The sequence below is a fragment of the Sander lucioperca genome, chromosome 1 (genome assembly GCF_008315115.2).
Source record: "Sander lucioperca isolate FBNREF2018 chromosome 1, SLUC_FBN_1.2, whole genome shotgun sequence".
Classification (NCBI taxonomy): domain Eukaryota; kingdom Metazoa; phylum Chordata; class Actinopteri; order Perciformes; family Percidae; genus Sander; species Sander lucioperca.
In genome coordinates, this window is record NC_050173.1 from 33,749,890 (window position 1) to 33,771,726 (window position 21,837).

General features: G+C 40.4%; 4 protein-coding genes across 6 annotated transcripts; all 4 read right to left on the minus strand.

Moving 5' to 3' along the window:
• Window positions 1-5: 5 nt before the first annotated feature.
• Window positions 6-2,672, minus strand: LOC116052675 (protocadherin alpha-8-like). The gene has a single exon (XM_036000462.1). The coding sequence runs from the start codon at window positions 2,409-2,411 to the stop codon at window positions 6-8; it is 2,406 nt and encodes an 801-aa protein (XP_035856355.1). The 5' UTR covers window positions 2,412-2,672.
• Window positions 2,673-4,025: 1,353 nt separating this feature from the next.
• Window positions 4,026-6,553, minus strand: LOC116052676 (protocadherin alpha-3-like). Its single transcript, XM_031303484.2, has one exon. The coding sequence runs from the start codon at window positions 6,444-6,446 to the stop codon at window positions 4,026-4,028; it is 2,421 nt and encodes an 806-aa protein (XP_031159344.1). The 5' UTR covers window positions 6,447-6,553.
• An 899-nt stretch (window positions 6,554-7,452) lies between these two features.
• On the minus strand, window positions 7,453-10,040 carry LOC116052677 (protocadherin alpha-8-like). The gene has a single exon (XM_031303485.2). The coding sequence runs from the start codon at window positions 9,880-9,882 to the stop codon at window positions 7,453-7,455; it is 2,430 nt and encodes an 809-aa protein (XP_031159345.1). The 5' UTR covers window positions 9,883-10,040.
• A 3,172-nt stretch (window positions 10,041-13,212) lies between these two features.
• Window positions 13,213-20,717, minus strand: LOC116052495 (protocadherin alpha-C2-like). Of its 3 annotated transcripts, none has more exons than XR_004897853.1 (3): window positions 19,918-20,717; window positions 16,247-16,282; window positions 13,213-14,949 (listed from the first exon to the last, which is right to left on the minus strand). XR_004897853.1 is itself a non-coding variant. In XM_031303243.2 (3 exons), the coding sequence occupies exons 1-2, from the start codon at window positions 19,881-19,883 to the stop codon at window positions 16,271-16,273; spliced, it is 2,343 nt and encodes a 780-aa protein (XP_031159103.1). In that variant the 5' UTR covers window positions 19,884-19,911; the 3' UTR covers window positions 13,213-14,949; window positions 16,247-16,270. The 3 variants fall into 3 exon arrangements, 2 of the variants coding, with proteins under 2 accessions (XP_031159103.1, XP_031159102.1); XM_031303243.2 differs by lacking the exon at window positions 19,918-20,717 and adding an exon at window positions 17,553-19,911; XM_031303242.2 differs by lacking the exons at window positions 16,247-16,282; window positions 19,918-20,717 and adding an exon at window positions 17,553-19,911.
• Between the last annotated feature and the right edge of the window lie 1,120 nt (window positions 20,718-21,837).

Below are 21,837 nucleotides of genomic sequence, written 5' to 3' on the forward strand. Positions count from 1 at the left end.
ACAATTTAATAGTGTGAATAATTAAAAAATATATTTACCTCTCCAGATGTCCCTCTCCTGTCAGGCAGCACTAGTGTATTCGCATGGCTGCCCGGGACTATAGTAGATCCTATACTCATTCTGGGTCCTACTAGCATGTACCGTTTGTCTCCAGATCTGTACTGGATGCTGTGACACAGTGTCCCATCATAATTAGTCTCTTGTAGATATTTAGAAGTATAGTCTGTGGTTTTGGAGCACTGCATTGCAATCAGCACGATGATACTGATGAGAAAAAGTGTTGAAACTGAGCCCAAAGTTATCATCAGGTAAAAAGTCACATTATTCTCCTCCTCATTCTTTGTTGCACTTTTAACATCAGAAGCAGCAAAAGCCTCTTTGGGCTCCACAACTTTGACAACCACAGTAGCTGTTGCTGAGAGTGAAACGTTCCCATTGTCTTTCACCAGTATGACCAGTTTATGCTCAGCCTCGTCTGTCTCTGTGAATGAGCGAAGTGTTCTGATCTGTCCTGTATAGCGGTCCAAACCAAAGAGACTGTGGTCAGTAACTTCCTGCAGTGAAAACAGTAACCAGCCGTTATATCCTATATCAGCGTCATAGGCTCTGACTTTAGTCACCAAGTGTCCTGCGTTCACATTGCGGGGAATCTCCTCCACACCTTCAGCAGAACCGTTAGAGCTGACTGGATACAGGATGACTGGAGCGTTGTCGTTCTGATCCAGAATGAACACGTTCACTGTGACGTTGCTGCTTAGTGACGGAGTTCCAGAATCTGTGGCAACAACTTGGAACTGGAAAGTTTTCAGTGTTTCAAAGTCAAAACCTTTTAGAGCGGAAATGTGTCCGTTATCACGATTTATGTTTAGGAAAGACATGAAGTCATTTTGATTCCCTCCTCTAACTATATGATATGAAATAGCTGAATTGTCGTTCACGTCTTTGTCTGTTGCGCTTACAGAGAATATTGAATTTCCCGCAACGTTATTTTCTACCAGATAAAACTGTATTGGATTTTGAGAAAATTGTGGACTGTTATCATTTACATCTGATATCTGAATGTTGAGAGTTTTAAAAGTCGATAAGGGAGGTTCACCACAATCGGTGGCTTTTATTGTTATTTCATAATGTGACACCTCCTCTCGATCCAAAAATCCCTTCGTGACAACTGAATAAATGTTCTCCTTATAGGAGGGCTTTAACTCAAATGGCACGTCTGAGGTTATGCTCGATAATATTTTTCCATTGACACCAGAGTCTTTATCCGTCACACTAATAAGTGAAATAACTGTGCCAGGTTTTGAGTCTTCAGACACTGTATTTGACAGTGATGTCACTTCTATTTCCGGTGGATTATCATTAACGTCCTTTATCTTTATAATGACTCTACACTCACCTGTCAGTGGAGGTGTTGCTTTATCTGATGCCTCAATGTTAAGTTCATATACGTCGTTTTCTTCATAGTCCACTACTCCTTTAACTCTAATCTCTCCGGTTAATTTGTCCAAATCAAAAATATCATAAACTTTCCGCATCAAGGTTTTTCCGAGGCTGTACTCAACTTCTCCATTAGTGCCTTCATCGAGATCCGTTGCATTCATTTGAAATATTGAAGTGCCTATTAAAACGTTTTCATATATTTCTAGTTGATAAATATCCTGACTAAATATCGGACGGTTATCATTACTATCAAGAACAATAATGGAAACATTCAGTGTCCCTGATCTTGGAGGTTTGCCTCCATCAACTGCTGTAACCAGTAGTGTGTGTTTGTCCTTTTGTTCTCTGTCTAACGATTTCTTCAGCACTAAAAACGGTATCTTACCCGCATCGCTTTGACGGATATCTACTTCAAAATGGTCATTTGCTGTCAAAGTGTATGTACGAATAGAGTTAATTCCAGCATCGGGGTCACGAGCAGTGTGCAGTTGAAATCTCCTTCCTGGTAGTGTGTGCTCAGCTATTTCAAATCTTTGTTCTTTTTCGGGAAAACTAGGAGAGTGATCATTTACATCAGTAATTTCTACAGCTACGTAGTGTATTTCTAACGGGGTCTCAACAAGGATTTTTAGCTCCATTAGACATGCACCGCTGCCCTGACAGAGCTCCTCTCTGTCAATATGCTGGTGGACGTACAGAGCCCCATTATTCTGGTTTACTTCAAAAATAGCGTCCTTACTTCCAGACACAACACGGAACCGTCGAGCAATCAAAGAGGTGATTTCAAGGCCAAGATCCTTCGCAACATTTCCAACAACAGTTCCCTCTTGTACCTCCTCTGGAATAGAGTATCTTATCTGAGCCAAAGCCTGTTTTCCGAACAGCAGCAGTAGAGCCAAATAAAAAGCAAACCAGGAGCAGTCCTTTGTCCGAGTTTTTGTATCGGTCCCCATCGTTATCCAACAACACATAGCAGACAGGATCCGGTTACTTCGACAAACAGTTATTTATGTCCAACACGCTGAATATCGCATTTTTGAAAAATCCTAAGCGTGATTTCATCGGCTGGTGTGCTTGATTCAAACACCTTACTTGTTCTATTCAGCAGGAAACAAAAGCCTTGAAAGGGGAGGGACAAAGTCGTCTATGGTTTCCCGATGTAATAGTGACACCCAGAGGTAATTTCTAAGAACAAACTTTACTATATATTACATACCACATATGCAAAGTTTGAAGTGATGCATTCTTTTATATGCCATGCACATATAGGCGGCTTATTCAGTCACATTAAAACATAATATGTATTGTGTTTCTTTAACATTGCAATTATGTTTGACATGTCCTTAGGTTTCAGCACCATGGACAGCAAACACAAGTAGTCGCCCAGCCTTTCCCTCTAATATCAAAAGCCATGCATGCTGCCAAACAACTCAACAGAAACACTGCAACATATTGACACGTTTCGTTAGAAAACTCACGTCTCACATATTCCCAAATACAGACTACATTTGCTCTTTTTGGCTGGAAAACAGCGACATGCCAATGTCAACACCATGGACAGCTGCCATAATCATGGGAAAGACTGCCCTCTTTACAAAGAATGAGCTATTTTATGTATTTCACATTTATTAGTATCCATCATGGTTTTGACTGCGTATGTGCCTGAACAAGAGGCACAAACACTGAGAGCAGAGATCACAGAATGACTGTTATGGACGGTGCTATCTTGCCACATCAAATATTTTGCTACATTGATTTGCATTTTTACATCCCTTTCTATGTTAACAAATACTGTGTATGATGAACAACAAACAAAAGATAATATTAATTCAAACAAACCTAGTACAAGCAGTACACAAAAGCAACACTCACGTGTTCACATTTGGCGTCTTTGTTCAAGCTGCCAGCGTCTGTTTTACATTATTATCATATGGAGTTAACCGTGTTTTCAAGAAAGTCGTGAGCGCTTTTTGAAACGCCACCGCCGACTTTTTTTCTGCAGCTCAGGGCGTCTTTATGATGTTGAAAAAAGTTCAACTTTTCTAAAAAAAAAAAAAAAAAAAAAACGCCCTACGTCAAGCGCTTTTTGACAGCCGACAGATGACAAGCGGAGCAGCCAGACCTGTGGTTTCCATGACGGCAAGAAAAAAATCGAGTCGGAGCACAGCGAGTTATATGATATGACCGGGTGCTCCCTGTACAGGGAACTCGCTTTCTTCTATGTAACGTTAAGTTAGTAGCACCGGTACCGCTCTCTCTCTCTCTTCTTTCTCTAGCTCGCTCCACCGCTTTGTTTTATCTAACGTTAGCACATGGCGCTCTAGGATACTGTGGCAGTAGTTGTTCTTATAGCAACAAAAGACGCTCTCAGCTGCTTATTGTAACCAAAACGCTGCAAGTTCTTTTTTTTTTTTTTTTTTTTAACTACAAAAGCGCCCCAGTCAACTTTTCCTTGTCAACAAAGACACCAAGTGTGAACATAGCCTTAAGACATTTTGGGGTTTGTTGCGAGTTAGGTTTTGTACTTGAATCTGTGGTGAAGGCTTTAAAGGCACGATAGAAGCTAACTTTGAGCAAAGCACAAACTAATGATTGTATGCTTGTAAACATTGTGTAAAACTTTGTTTTCTTACCTCTCCAGATGTCCCTCTCCTGTCAGGGAGCACTAGTGTATTCGCATGGCTGCCCGGGACTATAGTAGATCCTATACTCATTCTGGGTCCTACTAGCATGTACCGTTTGTCTCCAGATCTGTACTGGATGCTGTGACACAGTGTCCCATCATAATTAGTCTCTTGTAGATATTTAGAAGTATAGTCTGTGGTTTTGGAGCACTGCATTGCAATCAGTACGATGATACTGATGAGAAAAAGTGTTGAAACTGAGCCCAAAGTTATCATCAGGTAAAAAGTCACATTATTCTCCTCCTCATTCTTTGTTGCACTTTTAACATCAGAAGCAGCAAAAGCCTCTTTGGGCTCCACAACTTTGACAACCACAGTAGCTGTTGCTGAGAGTGAAACGTTCCCATTGTCTTTCACCAGTATGACCAGTTTATGCTCAGCCTCGTCTGTCTCTGTGAATGAGCGAAGTGTTCTGATCTGTCCTGTATAGCGGTCCAAACCAAAGAGACTGTGGTCAGTAACTTCCTGCAGTGAAAACAGTAACCAGCCGTTATATCCTATATCAGCGTCATAGGCTCTGACTTTAGTCACCAAGTGTCCTGCGTTCACATTGCGGGGAATCTCCTCCACACCTTCAGCAGAACCGTTAGAGCTGACTGGATACAGGATGACTGGAGCGTTGTCGTTCTGATCCAGAATGAACACGTTCACTGTGACGTTGCTGCTTAGTGACGGAGTTCCAGAATCTGTGGCAACAACTTGGAACTGGAAAGTTTTCAGTGTTTCAAAGTCAAAACTTTTTAGAGCTGAAATGTGTCCGTTATCAGAATTTACATTTAGGAAAGACATGAAGTCATTTTGATTCCCTCCTCTAACTATATGATATGAAATAGCTGCATTGTCGTTCACGTCTTTGTCTGTTGCGCTTACAGAGAATATTGAATTTCCAGCAACGTTATTTTCTATCAGATAAAACTGTATTGGATTTTGAGAAAATTGTGGACTGTTGTCATTTACATCTGATATCTGAATACTGAGAGTTTTAAAAGTCGATAAGGGAGGTTCACCACAATCGGTGGCTTTTATTGTTATTTCATAATGTGACACCTCCTCTCGATCCAAAAATCCCTTCGTGACAACTGAATAAATGTTCTCCTTATAGGAGGGTTTTAACTCAAAAGGCACGTCTGAGGTTATGCTCGATATTATTTTTCCATTGACACCAGAGTCTTTATCCTTAAAACTGATAAGAGAAATCATTGTGCCAGGTTTTGAGTCTTCAGACACTGTATTTGACAGTGATGTCACTTCTATTTCCGGTGGATTATCATTAACGTCCTTTATCTTTATAATAACTCTACACTCCCCTGTCAGTGGAGGTGTTCCTTTATCTGATGCCTCAACATCCAGTTTATAAACGTCGTTTTCTTCATAGTCCACTACTCCTTTAACTCTAATCTCTCCGGTTAATTTGTCCAATTCAAAAATGTCATAGACTTTTTTCTTCAGAGTTTTTCCGAGGCTGTATTCAATTTCGCTATTGGTGCCTTCATCGGGATCTGTCGCATTCATTTGAAATATTGAAGTACCGACTGGAACATTTTCTTGTATTTCTATTTGATAAATCTCCTGACTAAATATCGGACGGTTGTCATTAATATCAAGAACAATAATGGAAACATTCAGTGTCCCTGATCTTGGAGGTTTGCCTCCATCAACTGCTGTAACCAGTAGTGTGTGTTTGTCCTTTTGTTCTCTGTCTAACGATTTCTTCAGCACTAAAAACGGTATTTTATCCTCATCGCTTTGACGGATATCTACTTCAAAATGTTCATTAGACGTCAAAGTGTATGTACGAATAGAGTTAATTCCAGCATCGGGGTCACGAGCAGTGTGCAGTTGAAATCTCCTTCCTGGTAGTGTGTGCTCAGCTATTTCAAATATTTGTTCTTTCTCGGGAAAACTAGGAGAGTGATCATTTACATCAGTAATTTCTACAATTACGTAGTGTATTTCCAACGGGTTTTCGACTATCACTTTTAGCTCCATTAGACAGGCACCACTGCCCTGACAGAGCTCCTCTCTGTCGATTTTCTTGTGGACATACAGAGCCCCATTGTTCTGGTTTACCTCAAAAAATGCATCCTTAGATTCAGAAACAACGCGGAATCGTCTGTCAAACAAAGAGCTGATATCAAGGCCAAGATCCTTCGCAACATTTCCAACAGCAGTTCCATCTTTTACCTCCTCTGGAATAGAGTATCTTATTTCTGACAAAGCCCGTATTCCGACGAACAACAGTAGAGCCAAATGAAAAGCAATCCATGAGCAGAACCTTCTTCGAGTTGGCCTTTCGATCGCCATTGTTATATAACAACACATAAATACACAAAAATCCGTAACTGCAATAAAAGTCTATATCACGCACACTGTGTGTGCATATTTACATGAAGCACAGTACAATTCGGTCGAGTGGCGAGCTCCGTTCAAATGCTTTTTCTGCTTTTTCTCAGAGGGCAAACAAAATCTTTACGAGGGGAGGGACGAGATGTCCTTAGGTTTACCAATGTAATACTGACATCTAGTGGTAATTGAGAAAGTAGGACTAAGACTATTATACTCTAATTTAAAAATGCATCTACCCAATTTAAAGCATGTAAACAACAAACATGATCAAGTTGTTCACTTTATGTAGCAAACAAAATGTACGTAGAATTACTCTTGATATGTGGAAAAAAAAACGCGCATCAGTCAGACGTTAAAATTCTACAGTTACAGTCTTCTAAAAAACAATGCTTATTACGTTTATTTAATTTAATTCAACTTGGTTGTGCACTATGTTCTGTATGAACAACAATGTTATCTTTTACAAGATGAAACTCTGAAGGGGTTTGGTCGAAATGTGGACTGTTGCCGTTTACATCTGATATCTGAATGCTGAGAGTTTTTATGTTCTGCGACCTAACATTCAAAAACTCACCACCCACAAATCCCCAAATACAGTCTACAATTGGAAAACGGTACCAGTTTCATTTCAGCACCATGGACAGCGGTCATTATTAGGGACAAAGAATGAGCTCGTATATCAATATATAACAATAACATATTTCAAATTGATTAGTATTCATCATGGTTATAAGCTTATATGTTTATGAAGAGAGACTGGCTGTTAGTGGCTGTTATAGACGGAGCTATCTTGCCACATCCAAAAGTTTGCAATAACTTGCATTTTTACATCCCTATGTCAATGAACACTTCCTATGATTAAAGAGACAAGACAAAAATACAATAGAATGTCAAACAAACTCGTACAAGTTTGTGTATTGCAACTTATATTTTGTACTTTTCTCTGTTCAAAATGCGTTGAAGACACACTGAGAAGCAAACTTTAAGCAAAGCAAAAACACAGAATTGTATGTTTGTAAACATATTGTATAAAACGTTTTTCAAGTCTTACCTCTCCAGATGTCCCTCTCCTGTCAGGGAGCACTAGTGTATTCGCATGGCTGCCCGGGACTATAGTAGATCCTATACTCATTCTGGGTCCTACTAGCATGTACCGTTTGTCTCCAGATCTGTACTGGATGCTGTGACACAGTGTCCCATCATAATTAGTCTCTTGTAGATATTTAGAAGTATAGTCTGTGGTTTTGGAGCACTGCATTGCAATCAGCACGATGATACTGATGAGAAAAAGTGTTGAAACTGAGCCCAAAGTTATCATCAGGTAAAAAGTCACATTATTCTCCTCCTCATTCTTTGTTGCACTTTTAACATCAGAAGCAGCAAAAGCCTCTTTGGGCTCCACAACTTTGACAACCACAGTAGCTGTTGCTGAGAGTGAAACGTTCCCATTGTCTTTCACCAGTATGACCAGTTTATGCTCAGCTTCGTCTGTCTCTGTGAATGAGCGAAGTGTTCTGATCTGTCCTGTATAGCGGTCCAAACCAAAGAGACTGTGGTCAGTAACTTCCTGCAGTGAAAACAGTAACCAGCCGTTATATCCTATATCAGCGTCATAGGCTCTGACTTTAGTCACCAAGTGTCCTGCGTTCACATTGCGGGGAATCTCCTCCACACCTTCAGCAGAACCGTTAGAGCTGACTGGATACAGGATGACTGGAGCGTTGTCGTTCTGATCCAGAATGAACACGTTCACTGTGACGTTGCTGCTTAGTGACGGAGTTCCAGAATCTGTGGCAACAACTTGGAACTGGAAAGTTTTCAGTGTTTCAAAGTCAAAACCTTTTAGCGCGGAAATGGTGCCATCGGCTTCATTTATATTCAAAAAAGAAGTTACAGTGGGTCCTGGAATCTTCCTGTCGAGTGAATATGTGACTTCCGCATTTTCGCCTCCATCAGCATCTCTTGCGCTCACTGAACAAATTGAAATTCCAGCCTTCTTGTTTTCAGGCACATAAAAAATATATGGGCTTTCAGTGAACAAAGGACTATTGTCATTAACATCTAGCACATCTACCTGTATTACCTTCGTAGATGACAGGGCGGGGCTCCCTAAATCCTTAGCCGTTATTGTAATATTATATATATGCATGGTTTCCTTATCTAGGTAGTCCTTCGTGACCAAAGAGTATGACTGTCCGTCCGGGGATGGATTTAAGTCAAAAGGTAAATGGCCGGGCACACTGCAGACCACCTGTCCGTTCACACCTGAGTCAAGGTCCGTCACATCCATCAACGCCACCACCGTGCCAGGAGGTGCATCCTCTGGAATGCGACTTGAAAGGGATGTGATGTCTATTTCGGGTTTATTATCGTTCACGTCTTCAACTCTAACAACCACGTTGCAGTGTGTGGAGAGAGACACAGCACCTTTGTCCGCAGCCAGTACCTTCATTTCATAGACTTGCTTTTCCTCGTAATCAAGGCCGTCTTTCAATATAAGTGTGCCAGTGCTGCTATTTAAATCAAACGGTTCAGATGAAAGTCTTCTAAGTTTACTCCGTAAAGAATATTCAATCAAACTGTTCATCCCCTCATCTGAGTCAGATGCATTTACTGTCAGCAGAAATGTCCCTGCAGGTGCGTTTTCCTTTATTGTTATGGTGTATTTCTGTTTATCACACTTGGGTGAGTTGTCATTTACATCAGACACAATGACAGTGATATTAATAGTACCAGATTTCGAAGGTTTACCTCCATCATTAGCTGTTAAAAGTAACCAGTGTTGAGCGACGTGTTCTCTATCCAAAGGTCGCTGTAAGATGAGAAATGGAACCTTTCCATCCTCCCCAAATTCTTCGATTTCCAGGCGAAAATACTGGTTATGGTTGAGCTTATATGATTGTAAGGAATTCAAACCAGCATCTAAGTCGTGTGCTCCTTCCATTTGAAATCGAGAACCAACTATTGCGGACTCTAGCACTTCTAATGTGTAGTTTTCTTCTGGAAATCTCGGAGAATTGTCGTTTACATCGAGTATTTCAACTATTATTTGGTGCATCTCGAGAGGATTTTCTACAACTGCTTTCAGATTTGTGATGCATGGAGCCGTTTTTACACACAGCTCCTCCCTGTCTATTCTCTCGTTGACTAACAAAACTCCATCTCTCGGATTTACCTTAAACAAATCCTGCTTTGTTCCTGAAATGACACGAAGATTCCTATCCGTCAATCGTCCCATATCTAATCCAAGGTCTTTGGCCACATTTCCAACTGCCGTGCCTAATTTGACTTCTTCCTGAATTGAATATCGTATCTGAGCAGAGATTCCTTTCAAATTAGTCACAATCAGCAGAGCCAGACAAAAAGAAATCCACACATCCAGCCATTGTCCTTTGATGTCCGTTATCGCCATTTCTGGAGAAAAAAATGGTCTTCTATCTGTCAACAAAATTGTTATGGATTTTTTAGTATTCTCTCACGGATAATAAACAATAATGGTCTGCGGGAACCACCATTCTGAATGAAGGCTGTTTAGTCCGGTCTTTCAACCCGTCTCTTTGGGTCGTTACTGAATGCACATGTAAAAAAGATCCCCCCTCACACACAGACACTGTGGTGATATATAGTGTAACAGCACCACCCATTGTCACTTTCACTCTGGTGCGGTGACGATAAGGTTTCTTCCAGTTTAGCCTACAGTGCGTGTGTGGATTTGCTGAATTTCTTCCCCACATCTGCATTAAGACTATATGCAAGTAGAAGTGGAAGTTATGAAAAAGGTCATTAAAAAAAACTGTGTGTGTTAAAGGCTGCCTTGGTTCGGAAATGTCTCAAATATATTTCAAGCTATGTTAATTTATTGTTATGTTTTCGTTACCCGTTGTAGTGCAATGTTGCCACAGTAGATACGCAACCTCCCATTATTTTTTAAGAAAGTAAATACTAATTAAAAATTTTCTACAGATATTTCAGAGAATAACTATCGGCAGCTAATTGTGTCGAAATGAACGTGAACAATTAGAAAACGAATGCACGGCAGCAATTTTATTGTTTAGATTTTATTTTTTTTTCTTAAAAGGTACTAAAATGTGTAAAACAGAATGTTATTTAATTCTCTATCGTGTTGGTTCTAATGTAGGAAGCTGTCACACTCACATTCTCCTCTGTGTGGTCTACTCAGCCCACTCCCACAATCTTTCTCCTGTTGAAGAGGTGAGCAGTGACATCTCATGGATTAAACCTGCAAATGCAGCTATGATGAACCTATTCTTATGTCTGCTGTACATTGTGGTTCATATGCAATTGTACCGTGTGCTCCATGCTGCTGCAGTGCAGGGTAATATTCAGAATAAGTCATGATATGAATTAACAATCACGCTACCAGCAGCTAGGAAACAAAGTGACCTACACAGTAAAATCCGAATCTCCGCACCCCTCCCACATGCTACAGCTACGTATTGCTTCTGGAATTAGGCCAAACGTATACGTGCGCGTGCACGAGCGCTGCCGCATTGTGCAACACCTACTCCCATTTCTGCCTCCATCATTTCCGCTCATGCTGCATCAACGCTACCAGACTGTTTCAGAGCATCTCATTTCCTATTATTATCAGCCCTTGGTAGGCAGAGGTAGCGATAATATTTGACAGAGGATGCTCAGATAATGTCTGTATGCTGCGGATGAGGTGGGAGGGGGGGGGTGGGGGTGGGGGGGGGGGGTAATATTAAATTACAGGCAGCTTCAGAGCTCACCGCGACCTCCAGCGAACAGACAGCACGTTACCATGGCAACGCAGCTCCACTGTCCATGGTGCTGAAGCAGTGCGCAGTAAGGAAGCAGAGGGGGAGGGATGCAGGAGCTGTGAATGCTGCAGACAAAGAAAGTGAGCTGTATCTACTGATACCTTTTGTAATGAAGGTATCAGTGGAAATACTTGTGAAAGAAACACATAATATATCACTCTTTAAAATCCCATTGTCCCCTTCAGTATAACTAAAATTATGCATAGCAAATGAGACACCAGATAAAAATACATCTGGTGTGATGTATGATGCACATGTGATAGCCTACTAGTGCCAGCTGGTGGTTGTTCTAGTGCTTTGTTCCGCATTGGTGTGTTGTTGTGTATCAGTGTGCTAGTCTGCCAGTGGACCAGGCAGCAGACAACAGACAGTGTGACAGTCTCCTCTCAGTGCCAAGTGGTGAAACTGAAAAATGTTTCTGATCTCAATGTTTTTCTTATTTCACTTTGCTCCAAACAAACACAATTGTATCAAAACAATCCCATATAAAACTTTTATTTTTGTTTTTACAAAGACACACACACACACACACACACACACACACACACACATCTGAAATGTGCTACTGAAATGTTAGGGTGAGGGATATTAAATCAAAATAGCTCATCCTGTGGGCCTGAATTTCAAGCTCTCCTGCTCACACATGATATCATCTCTCTGGGGAGATGAGGTCATGTGTGCACACAGAGACAGACACTCTCATTCCACCCTCATAAAAAAATCCTGCTAACATACATTGTCTGCCATCGTACGTTCGAGAGGTATTATCATGGACGTCCTCAATTGCCTGGCCCCTCATGTTTTGAAACACATATTGTGCACTTGAATTACTTGAAATGTTTTAAAAAATTATTCACTCATTTAAAAAACGATGCTTGTATTAGAAAAAAAGCCTGGACTAGAACCCTTGACCTTTACATAGTGATCTACAAGCCTTAGTGATTCTCAATCGGTTGAGAAATGAGAATACGAATAAGAATACGTAATGACTCAAATGCCTTTTACCGAAAGTAGAGTAGAGAGAGTAGAGAGTATTGTGAAGATAATAACTAATTATGCAGAATTTTATATTATTGAAGTTGCCTTGCAGATGTTTGTCATTATCACACTGCACTTTGAATCCAACTTTGTAGGATGCAACTGTTAAGTAATGAGATGGCATAGACCAGTAATTAATGTACTACTGGTACAATTCTGCATCATCACTACACTATATTTCATAGTTTCCTGTTTGTGTTTATTATTTATGTCTCACATAACTTAAATATGAAACACTAAAAGGTTAATTTAAATCTGGTGGGAACCCTTAGTTATACTTATCAGAAAGGTTTTAGTGTGTAATGTGCCACGATTACAGTAAGTCTTCTTTATGAGTTTATAATGCAAGCTTGCAGTACAGCTGTCTCTTAATCGAATCACTATGTGAGCCAGATGGTTTGGCTCTCTGAATCAGCAAAATCAACACATTTCCATCATTTCCATTTCCATAAACTGTACTGCAATGTGCATTCAAGCACATTACTGTTCCATAAAGTGACTCAGGCAGGAAAATCATACTGAGTGGTACTGTCATAGTGCCTGTGATTTGTTTTAGAAATTAGCTAAATGGTTTTTTTATTAACTGATGTATCAAGTGAAGTAAAACTTAAGCAAGTTGGTTAACTAGCTGACAAGGGTGGGAGAGGCATTATAATTAAGTAAAGTAGGCCTTTAACTTATTAACAGTGTCATCACAAATGTAGTTTGACTTGATCCTTGATAATATACACCAGGGTGTCAATACAAATGTTCTTTAAGTGTAGATTCACTAAAGGTGGACCTGCTTTATAAACTAAAACTAAACTTCCTTTTACAATAATGGAGCAGTCCCAAAGGAGTGTGATGCGTTTTGATGCAAAACTCAAGAGATTTAGAAGTTCACCATTTAGTTTGTTGTTCTATTTTGTTGTTGTATTTAATAGATCATACATACCAAACCATAGCATACAATAAGCTCACATTACACAAGTTACTACATACTGCACCATAAAAGTACCACTGTACCACAAAAAACACTTATTGTATATGTTTGCCTGTAAAACATTACAACTTTATACAAGTAATGCAATGTGAACTGTGCTAAAGAGTTATGTGACAACATGATGTATTTTAGTGTTGCACATACTAGTTGGCCCATAAATCTGATGGCACAGGAGTTCCACTGTTTTTGTTCACCTTAAAAAGTTCAGCATTGGTATTGAAAAAGGAAAGCATATTTATAGATTCAGATGTATATATGTCATATCTATATCACTAATTGTGTGTTGCATATGCAGATACATACAATAGTCAGTAATACACGAGCAGTATTCAGGATTTCACTATTGTAAAGTAAACATTAAGTCATGACGTGAATTTTCAACTTGTTACACAATCTCAGAAGACACTGGAATTAAGGAACATCCAGAGTTTGGCTATAAAAAAAAGTCAAAGTACATGTGATGTATATACAGTAGTCATAAGGAGATAGTAATCCAGCCATTCTCAAGAACTCACTGTGTTCAGTTTAATCCCCTAGACTCTTATTCTCTGGTAATGTCCATGTGGGCATAATATTCAAGCACACTGTTAACTTACATTTAAGCTGAGAGTACACTTAACTTTCTGAATCCATAGATGACTGGAATGAAGAAGTACAACAGCACCAGTGGGACAAACAAATTATGCTGTTGTTCTTCTTCATTGTGGTCATTGAAATTGAATCTTCTATATTGTTTTTAAAAAATAAAACCGTAAGGCCAAACTACAGAAAATGGATTTCTCAATATTATAAAATATCTAAAGCTATTAAAGTACTTTGATTATCCCATGCAGAAACAACTGAAAGGCAGATACATAACGGCTGAAGGCCTCACTTTTATCTGTTTAATGTACTGGTTTCCTTAACTTAATCTCTCAGCACTCTCATTCATATATTTAGGCCTAGCTCACATTTAAGCACAAAGTCAAGTACAAAACATAAAATGACTAAAAGCTATCACACTTATAAAATACTGATTCCCTTTTGTTTACATACTTTAAAATTCTAGGTTGGTGCTTTTCTGACATTTAGTTAATTGTGCTGTGTTACTTCTTAGTTAAGTTATTGTTATACATCAATGCTGTTATGGAGCAAGACAAAGCACAGAGGTTACAAATGTAATATCCAACATGTGTTTCATTTTTAGAGAGAGAAAACAGTCTCTTAAAGGCATTTCAACATTTCCATGTCCACTCTTAATAGTCCTTGTTGAGGCTTCTTTAAATATCCGCAGGTGCAATGTTTCGTACAGTCTTCTTCTTTGCGAGTATCTCCTCTTGAATTTTTTTTGTATGAAAGTCTTGTAGTGTGGTTAACGCCATGCACTCTTATCATGCATATTGAATGGACATAGAGGCATTGTTGATTGGCTTTTCATGTGCTTAAAGAAAGAGAGGGGGAGGGTTGTGTCCATAATTAGCCACCATAGTCCATTCGGTGTTATAGCATGACAACTACAGATTGTGAGGAAACACAGATCAGACTGAGCAGGATGGATGTGGGGTCATGTTATGGGTAGGGTGTTTTTCCTTTCCTCTGTGAAGCTATCCTGTCAGGGTCAATCCAGTACGCAGCTGGAGGTGTGTTATGTTGAACCGCTGCTGCTGCTGGTGGAACCCTGCCAATGAGAAAAGAGAATTATACATCTAAAAATGAACCACAGTACGGACAGCCTTGTGACTGGCCAAACTGACATATCTCATGCAGTCGATGTCTGTCATTCAGACAGAGGCTTCAGGCAGAAGATAGAGTGGGTGAAGGGGTTGGGCAGATCCTTGAACATGTAGTGGTGAGGTGGCGGGTCTATCAATGAATACCATGCTCCAAAATTATGTGAAGGAGAGTGGTTGCTAGGTAACTGGCTGACTGGTTTCACTTTGCGCCTCTCCTGCACAAAGAATTAGGTCACAATTCACACTACAGCAGACAGCAGAAATTCAACGTGTCATTCAGTAACACTTACAGTATAACTACCCAATCATACAACAACAGTACATTCCAATTCCACGTATAAACATTCAAAATTAGGATATACTTATAATCTATTAGAGGTGGGTCAGTAGGGGATGAACACAAATTAATCTTGACATGCACAGGATCCTTTTGAGAACATAGTGATTCAATTAAAGACACGTCAATATTTTCTTGTCTTGTGTATTAACAGCAAAAGCCAGATTGTGAAAAAAGCAAAGCCAGCAAATGACAACATTTGTTAGTTGAATTAAGAGTGTTCTGAACTGTGATCAATGACCTTTAGGCAGAGCAGCATGTTGATGTTATCATTTTGTGTTTAAAGAGTACTGCTCTATGAGCCTAGGATACAGGTGTGTGCAGGGACTGGCTATACTTGACTCTCACTTTGTTTTACCAAAATTGATGACTAGGACAGGAATACTGTTTCAATACTACGTCATTTGGACCAAAATGTTTGCCTGTCTGCAAAACTGACTACAGTGAGTGTCAGACTCATACAGTATTATGATTATTATGTCTTTGTCCCCTGAGGTCAATCACGATCATCTGAGCCATATTTTTAGGCTCTGTCAAATTGTATAAAAACCTTTAAGAGGGGACATGATTCTGAAGTACTGACAGAAGTAGTGTTAATTACTTTGGTAGTTAGATTGCATAGACAAATGTTAGTGGGAGTTAGTGATGAGGCTGTAAAATGAGTAACGGATACCAAAATGTAGGCATGAATAGGCTAACACGGGAGATTTGACCAGCTGCATGTGATGTCAACTGAGTGGCCCTTTGCAATTAAAAAAATCTCCTTCTCCAAGATAAACTAAAAAAGACAAAATCATTTTAAAAACATCCACTGAAAACAAAACAAACGCACAAAAAAACCATTCAAACACTAAGTTCTGTAACATCATTCATAAAAGGGCATCTGGCGTGAGACTCCTGCATACCTCCAGCTGCAGAGTGGACTTTCCTCATTTAGGATACTTTAGAGTGGGGAGAAAAACAAAACAAGCAATTTAATGGTCAGGCCATTGCAAGCACAAAAAAATGAATTATTTGTGTATGTATCCAATGATCACAGAGTTGGTGTTGACGCACAATGAATGACATGTTATCTTTAAAAAAGTACCACAGACTAAGCATGGTTTGTGACCCTTTGTAACAGATACTGCGGCTTGTTACACTTTGTTCTATTAAAGTAGGCAGTTTTACATTTAGCTTTATCATTGTTTGTTCTTATAGCAGAATACTTACCATCAGATAGATAGATGGATAGATAGATAGATAGATAGATAGATAGATCGCATTGAATAATCCAATGACACTGGAAAAAAAGGCACTTTAAACATTATTAAATAGGATTCAGCACTTTCAATTCAGATATTTGAAGACAAATAGCGGGCCATGCATGACAGTGAACAGATTATTAGTTCAAACAATCCTTACTCACAGACTTTCACTGTTTGAAAAATAGTGTTATGCTAGCTCTTTGTATATAACATGTATGTCCTTCTTTAGACTTGATTGTGTTTTTATTTGCAGTGAATACATTTCACTGATACATACGTCACAAACCGAAGTCACACAGAAATTACTCTGAAGCAGTTACAGATGAAAAGCCTTTTTGAGCAAATGCCTCACTGTAAAATGACAGCAAAACTTTAAACAGCTGCAGGATATTTTATGAAGCAGAGGTGTGACCTCATGTAACCATTTTTTGCTATCTATTTAAATGATAAATGTAGTATATTATTTCGACTTCCATTTTGTGATGGATGTTTTAACATCTTTAACAAAGGTTTGGCTTCTCCCCTGGTTTAATGTAAAAGGTTGTATTGGGAGTCTTAAGTTCATTATTAGTAAGTACCTGTTGAATAATTTACATGTTTTACATAGAATTTTTACAGTATCATATAGAGAGATTGAGCGAAGACTGAGTGAAACGGTATTTAACCGCAAAACAATGTGTAAACAAGTCTCACACACACACACACACACACACACACACACACACACACACACACACACACACACACGAAAATTGAAGCCACAGAGTATCCTTACACAGATAACATCAGGGGTTCAACAAACAATTACACATGCTTATACTGTGCATCGATGCCCAGCTTTTATACTGATTTAGTGATTGTGTTGTTGTTTTGCTCAATGTATGTGGTCTCACACATTAAATACATTCATTCATTGCTGAATTTAGAATTCAACAATGAATCATCTCGATGAGGTCATCTGTACCTGCAGGGTAGAAGCTGCTGAGTCACTAGTGTCTGTCAGTCCTGTGCCTCTTGGTAAACTGGACACGATGTATCTGGAGCCCTTTGGCACAGGCTGTCTAACCACCAGCTTTCCTTTCCTGGTCTCTGCTAGAAACAGACTGTACCAGTAGGCATCGTTGGAGACCAGAGTGGAATCTGCGATGGTGGAGTTCCTCTCACTGATCACACTGTTCCTGCAGGGAGGAGCCGCTTTGCTGGGCTTGGGTTTCTGACACTTGAGCACGATGGTGACCAATATGGTGATCAGCAGGAGAAACGACACCGAGCCCAGACCGATGACCAAATACAGGTTTAGGTCTGAAAAGATGTCATATTCCAGAGGTACCTCAGTCATGTCAGAGTAGGCCTTAACGACAGTCTCCACTGTGGACAGCTTGATGGTGACTGTAGCAGAGAGAGCAGGCTCCCCGTTGTCCTTGGCAACAACAACCAGTCGCTGGTGGCGCGGGTCTCTGTAACTGAACATCCTCATAGTCCGGATCTCTCCGTTGTACTGGTCCAGACTGAACAAGGTGGCGTCAGTCACCTGGAGGAACTGGTAGGTAATCCGAGAGTTGTGCACCGAGTCGGTGTCTAAGGCTATCACCTTGGCAACCAGAGAGCCTTTATCGGTGGATCTGGGGATCTTTTCCTCCACCACCGAGCCGTGCGCGCGCCACGGAGAGACAATAACCGGAGCGTTGTCGTTCTGGTCCACAACGATGATGTGGACCGTCACGTTACTGCTGAGTGGAGGAGAGCCAGAGTCTCTGGCCTCGATGTGGAAAAGAAACTCCTTCTCGATCTCATAGTCAAACGTTTTTAGTGCGTAAAGATTACCGTTCTCTGGATTGATGGAGAACAGCATGGACATGGAGGTGTTGGCTATCTCCTTCTCTAGGATGAAATAAACTAGATACTGGTTTTCATGGAGGTCAGGGTCAAACGCAGTGAGGGAGCTGAGCAAGGCCCCAGGTGCGTTATTCTCCATTACACGTATGGTATAAAATGACTGAGGGAACTGTGGGACATTGTCATTAACATCCAGCAGCTCTAACGTCATAGTTTCATTGTCAGATAAAGGAGGAGAACCTCTGTCTGTCACAGTGAACGTGATGTCATATTCTGGAACCTTCTCACGGTCTAATGGCTCTGACACTACTAATTCATAATAGTTATCAGAGGACTCCCTCAGTTTGAAAGGCATATTATCTGGAATATGAAGATCAACCACTCCATTGTTACCTGAGTCTTTATCACTGACACTAACTACTGCTATCACTGTGTCTATTGGTTCATTTTCTTTTATTGGACTCTGAAATGATTTGATGGATATTTCTGGGTGGTTGTCATTCATATCTGTCACCTGTATTGTCAGTTTACACTGTCCAGATAAGGAGTTAGGCCCCTTATCACTGGCAATAACCTCCATTTCATAAAGCTTTAAATCTTCATAATTTATCATCTCTTTCACTCTGATTTCACCATTTTCTGGATTCAAGTTAAACATCTGTTGTGTTCTCTCTGATGTATATAAACTATATGAATAAACAATGTCGGAATTTGAGCCTTCATCTAAATCAGTGGCGTTTAGTTTTACTACTAGACTGCCAATCGGGGAGTTCTCCATTACATCTATGATATATATGTCTTTGTCAAATGAAGGGGCGTTGTCGTTCACATCAAGCACGCGAACAATGATGCTGGCTGTACCTGTGCGCGTGGGAACTCCACCGTCCACAGCAGTGAGTATTAGATTATGAACAGCCTGCTGCTCTCTATCTAAAGCTTTTTTCAGAATCAAGTCAGCAAACTTTGTCCCATCTCGCCCGGTCTGAATTTCAATGGAGAAATGTTCACTTGAGCTCAGATGGTAATTTTTCACAGAATTCGTTCCAACATCTGGATCTGCAGCATTATTCAATGAGAATCTCTCTCCAACGGGGCTTGATTCAGAGATGTCCAGGTGCATCGTCCCCCGTCGAAAATGAGGAGCGTTGTCGTTAATATCCGTGATTTCCACCTCAATATTAAACATCCGTATTGGATTTTCAATTGTAGCGTCTAATTTCAGAAAGCACGTCTTCAAGCGGCATAACAACTCTCTGTCTATCCTTTCAAAGATAAACAGTTCTCCTGTGTCTTTGTTGATTTCGATATATTTCTTATTGCCTACAACGTCTACGCGCATTTTCCTTTCCTTTAGCGTCTTCACGTCTAATCCCAAATCAGTTGCTAAATTAGCAACGACAGAGCCTTCCTCCATTTCTTCGGGAACAGAATAATGGGTGACGGTAGATACCGTGTTCATAATGGCAGAAAGAAAGAGAAATACGGAAACGTACCCTCTCCTGAACAACAGTCGGATCTGATGCGCCATCGTGCAGATGTCGTTATAGCCTTATTATGACCTGAAACGTGGATACACCGTTCTCTCGTTGAAAGAGCAAACAAGACGAGGATCTCAAAAAATTAAACGCTTCTTTACGCTGAGACCGAGAGTGGCGTCCGTGTAATGCAATGTCTGACTGTCCCTCCTCCAATAAACTATCGTGAGAACGATGACATCATCAGTGAGTGTGTTTTCGTGGAGAGCAGCGACGAAATTAGTCTTGTGTGAGCCTTTGCAACTTTTTAAAACAAATATGTAATCTTGTTTTGAACTAAGACAGAGTGTGAGTGGGTTTTTATCACAGTTTAACAAACTGAAAATAAGTCTTTTGATAAAGTTTTCATTTCTGATTTCTATTTTTGTATTCCCTGGATGGGAGGTGAAATTCTAAAAGCCTGTTAAGTAGTTTTCAGTTTCCGTTCTTTATTTGCATAACTTAATACACGTTTTGTTTTTTATTTGTCAAATGTGTTGACAGTGTTTGTAAAAGTATAAAGTATGTATAAGAGTATTATCTTTTGCTTCATGTTCTGCGAGTTTTACGCACGGGTGTCTGTGCGTAAAAACAATGCCAAACATAATGAATGAAGTGACCGTGTGTGTATCATCAATGGTTGCTATTGACAGTTACTTTTTATTTAATATAGTATCGGGGTGTCCCACATTTAGCCTCATTTCTCCTCCCAGTGTGTATGCAAAAAGATCCAGTCTGAGATAAAAAATCAAACAATTAAGAAAGGGTATAGATTATTATTTTAGTATAGATTTGTCTAGAAGACTTATCTAACACATTTTCAATGTGCACAATTACATTTTTACATGTAATACATGGTTCATTTTCCGCGTATAACTTATAATAAATGAATAGGAGAGTCAATTTATCAAGCGCTGAAATGACAAGTGGTTGCAATGGTCACTTTTCAGTGGACTTGGTGGACATTCACGAAGTGATCTGTGTGTAACACGTGTCAAATAGATATTTCTCCCATACCTGCAGGGTAGAAGCTGCTGAGTCACTAGTGTCTGTCAGTCCTGTGCCTCTTGGTAAACTGGACACGATGTATCTGGAGCCCTTTGGCACAGGCTGTCTAACCACCAGCTTTCCTTTCCTGGTCTCTGCTAGAAACAGACTGTACCAGTAGGCATCGTTGGAGACCAGAGTGGAATCTGCGATGGTGGAGTTCCTCTCACTGATCACACTGTTCCTGCAGGGAGGAGCCGCTTTGCTGGGCTTGGGTTTCTGACACTTGAGCACGATGGTGACCAATATGGTGATCAGCAGGAGAAACGACACCGAGCCCAGACCGATGACCAAATACAGGTTTAGGTCTGAAAAGATGTCATATTCCAGAGGTACCTCAGTCATGTCAGAGTAGGCCTTAACGACAGTCTCCACTGTGGACAGCTTGATGGTGACTGTAGCAGAGAGAGCAGGCTCCCCGTTGTCCTTGGCAACAACAACCAGTCGCTGGTGGCGCGGGTCTCTGTAACTGAACATCCTCATTGTCCGGATCTCTCCGTTGTACTGGTCCAGACTGAACAAGGTGGCGTCAGTCACCTGGAGGAACTGGTAGGTAATCCGAGAGTTGTGCACCGAGTCGGTGTCTAAGGCTATCACCTTGGCAACCAGAGAGCCTTTATCGGTGGATCTGGGGATCTTTTCCTCCACCACCGAGCCGTGCGCACGCCACGGAGAGACAATAACCGGAGCGTTGTCGTTCTGGTCCACAATGATGATGTGGACCGTCACGTTACTGCTGAGTGGAGGAGAGCCAGAGTCTCTGGCCTCGATGTGGAAAAGAAACTCCTTCTCGATCTCATAGTCAAAAGTTTTTAGTGCGTAAAGATTACCGTTCTCTGGATTGATGGAGAA

What these genes read in the sequence shown, in the direction of transcription:
- LOC116052676 (XM_031303484.2), bottom strand. Translation starts at nt 6,446, where the DNA reads ATGTGTTGTTATATAACAATGGCGATCGAAAGGCCAACTCGAAGAAGG.
- LOC116052677 (XM_031303485.2), bottom strand. Translation starts at nt 9,882, where the DNA reads ATGGCGATAACGGACATCAAAGGACAATGGCTGGATGTGTGGATTTCT.
- LOC116052675 (XM_036000462.1), bottom strand. Translation starts at nt 2,411, where the DNA reads ATGTGTTGTTGGATAACGATGGGGACCGATACAAAAACTCGGACAAAG.
- LOC116052495 (XM_031303242.2), bottom strand. Translation starts at nt 19,883, where the DNA reads ATGAACACGGTATCTACCGTCACCCATTATTCTGTTCCCGAAGAAATG. An exon ending in CAGCAGCTTCTACCCTGCAG is followed by an intron (nt 14,950 to 17,552) that starts GTACAGATGACC and finishes TCTCATTGGCAG; the next exon opens with GGTTCCACCAGCAGCAGCAG.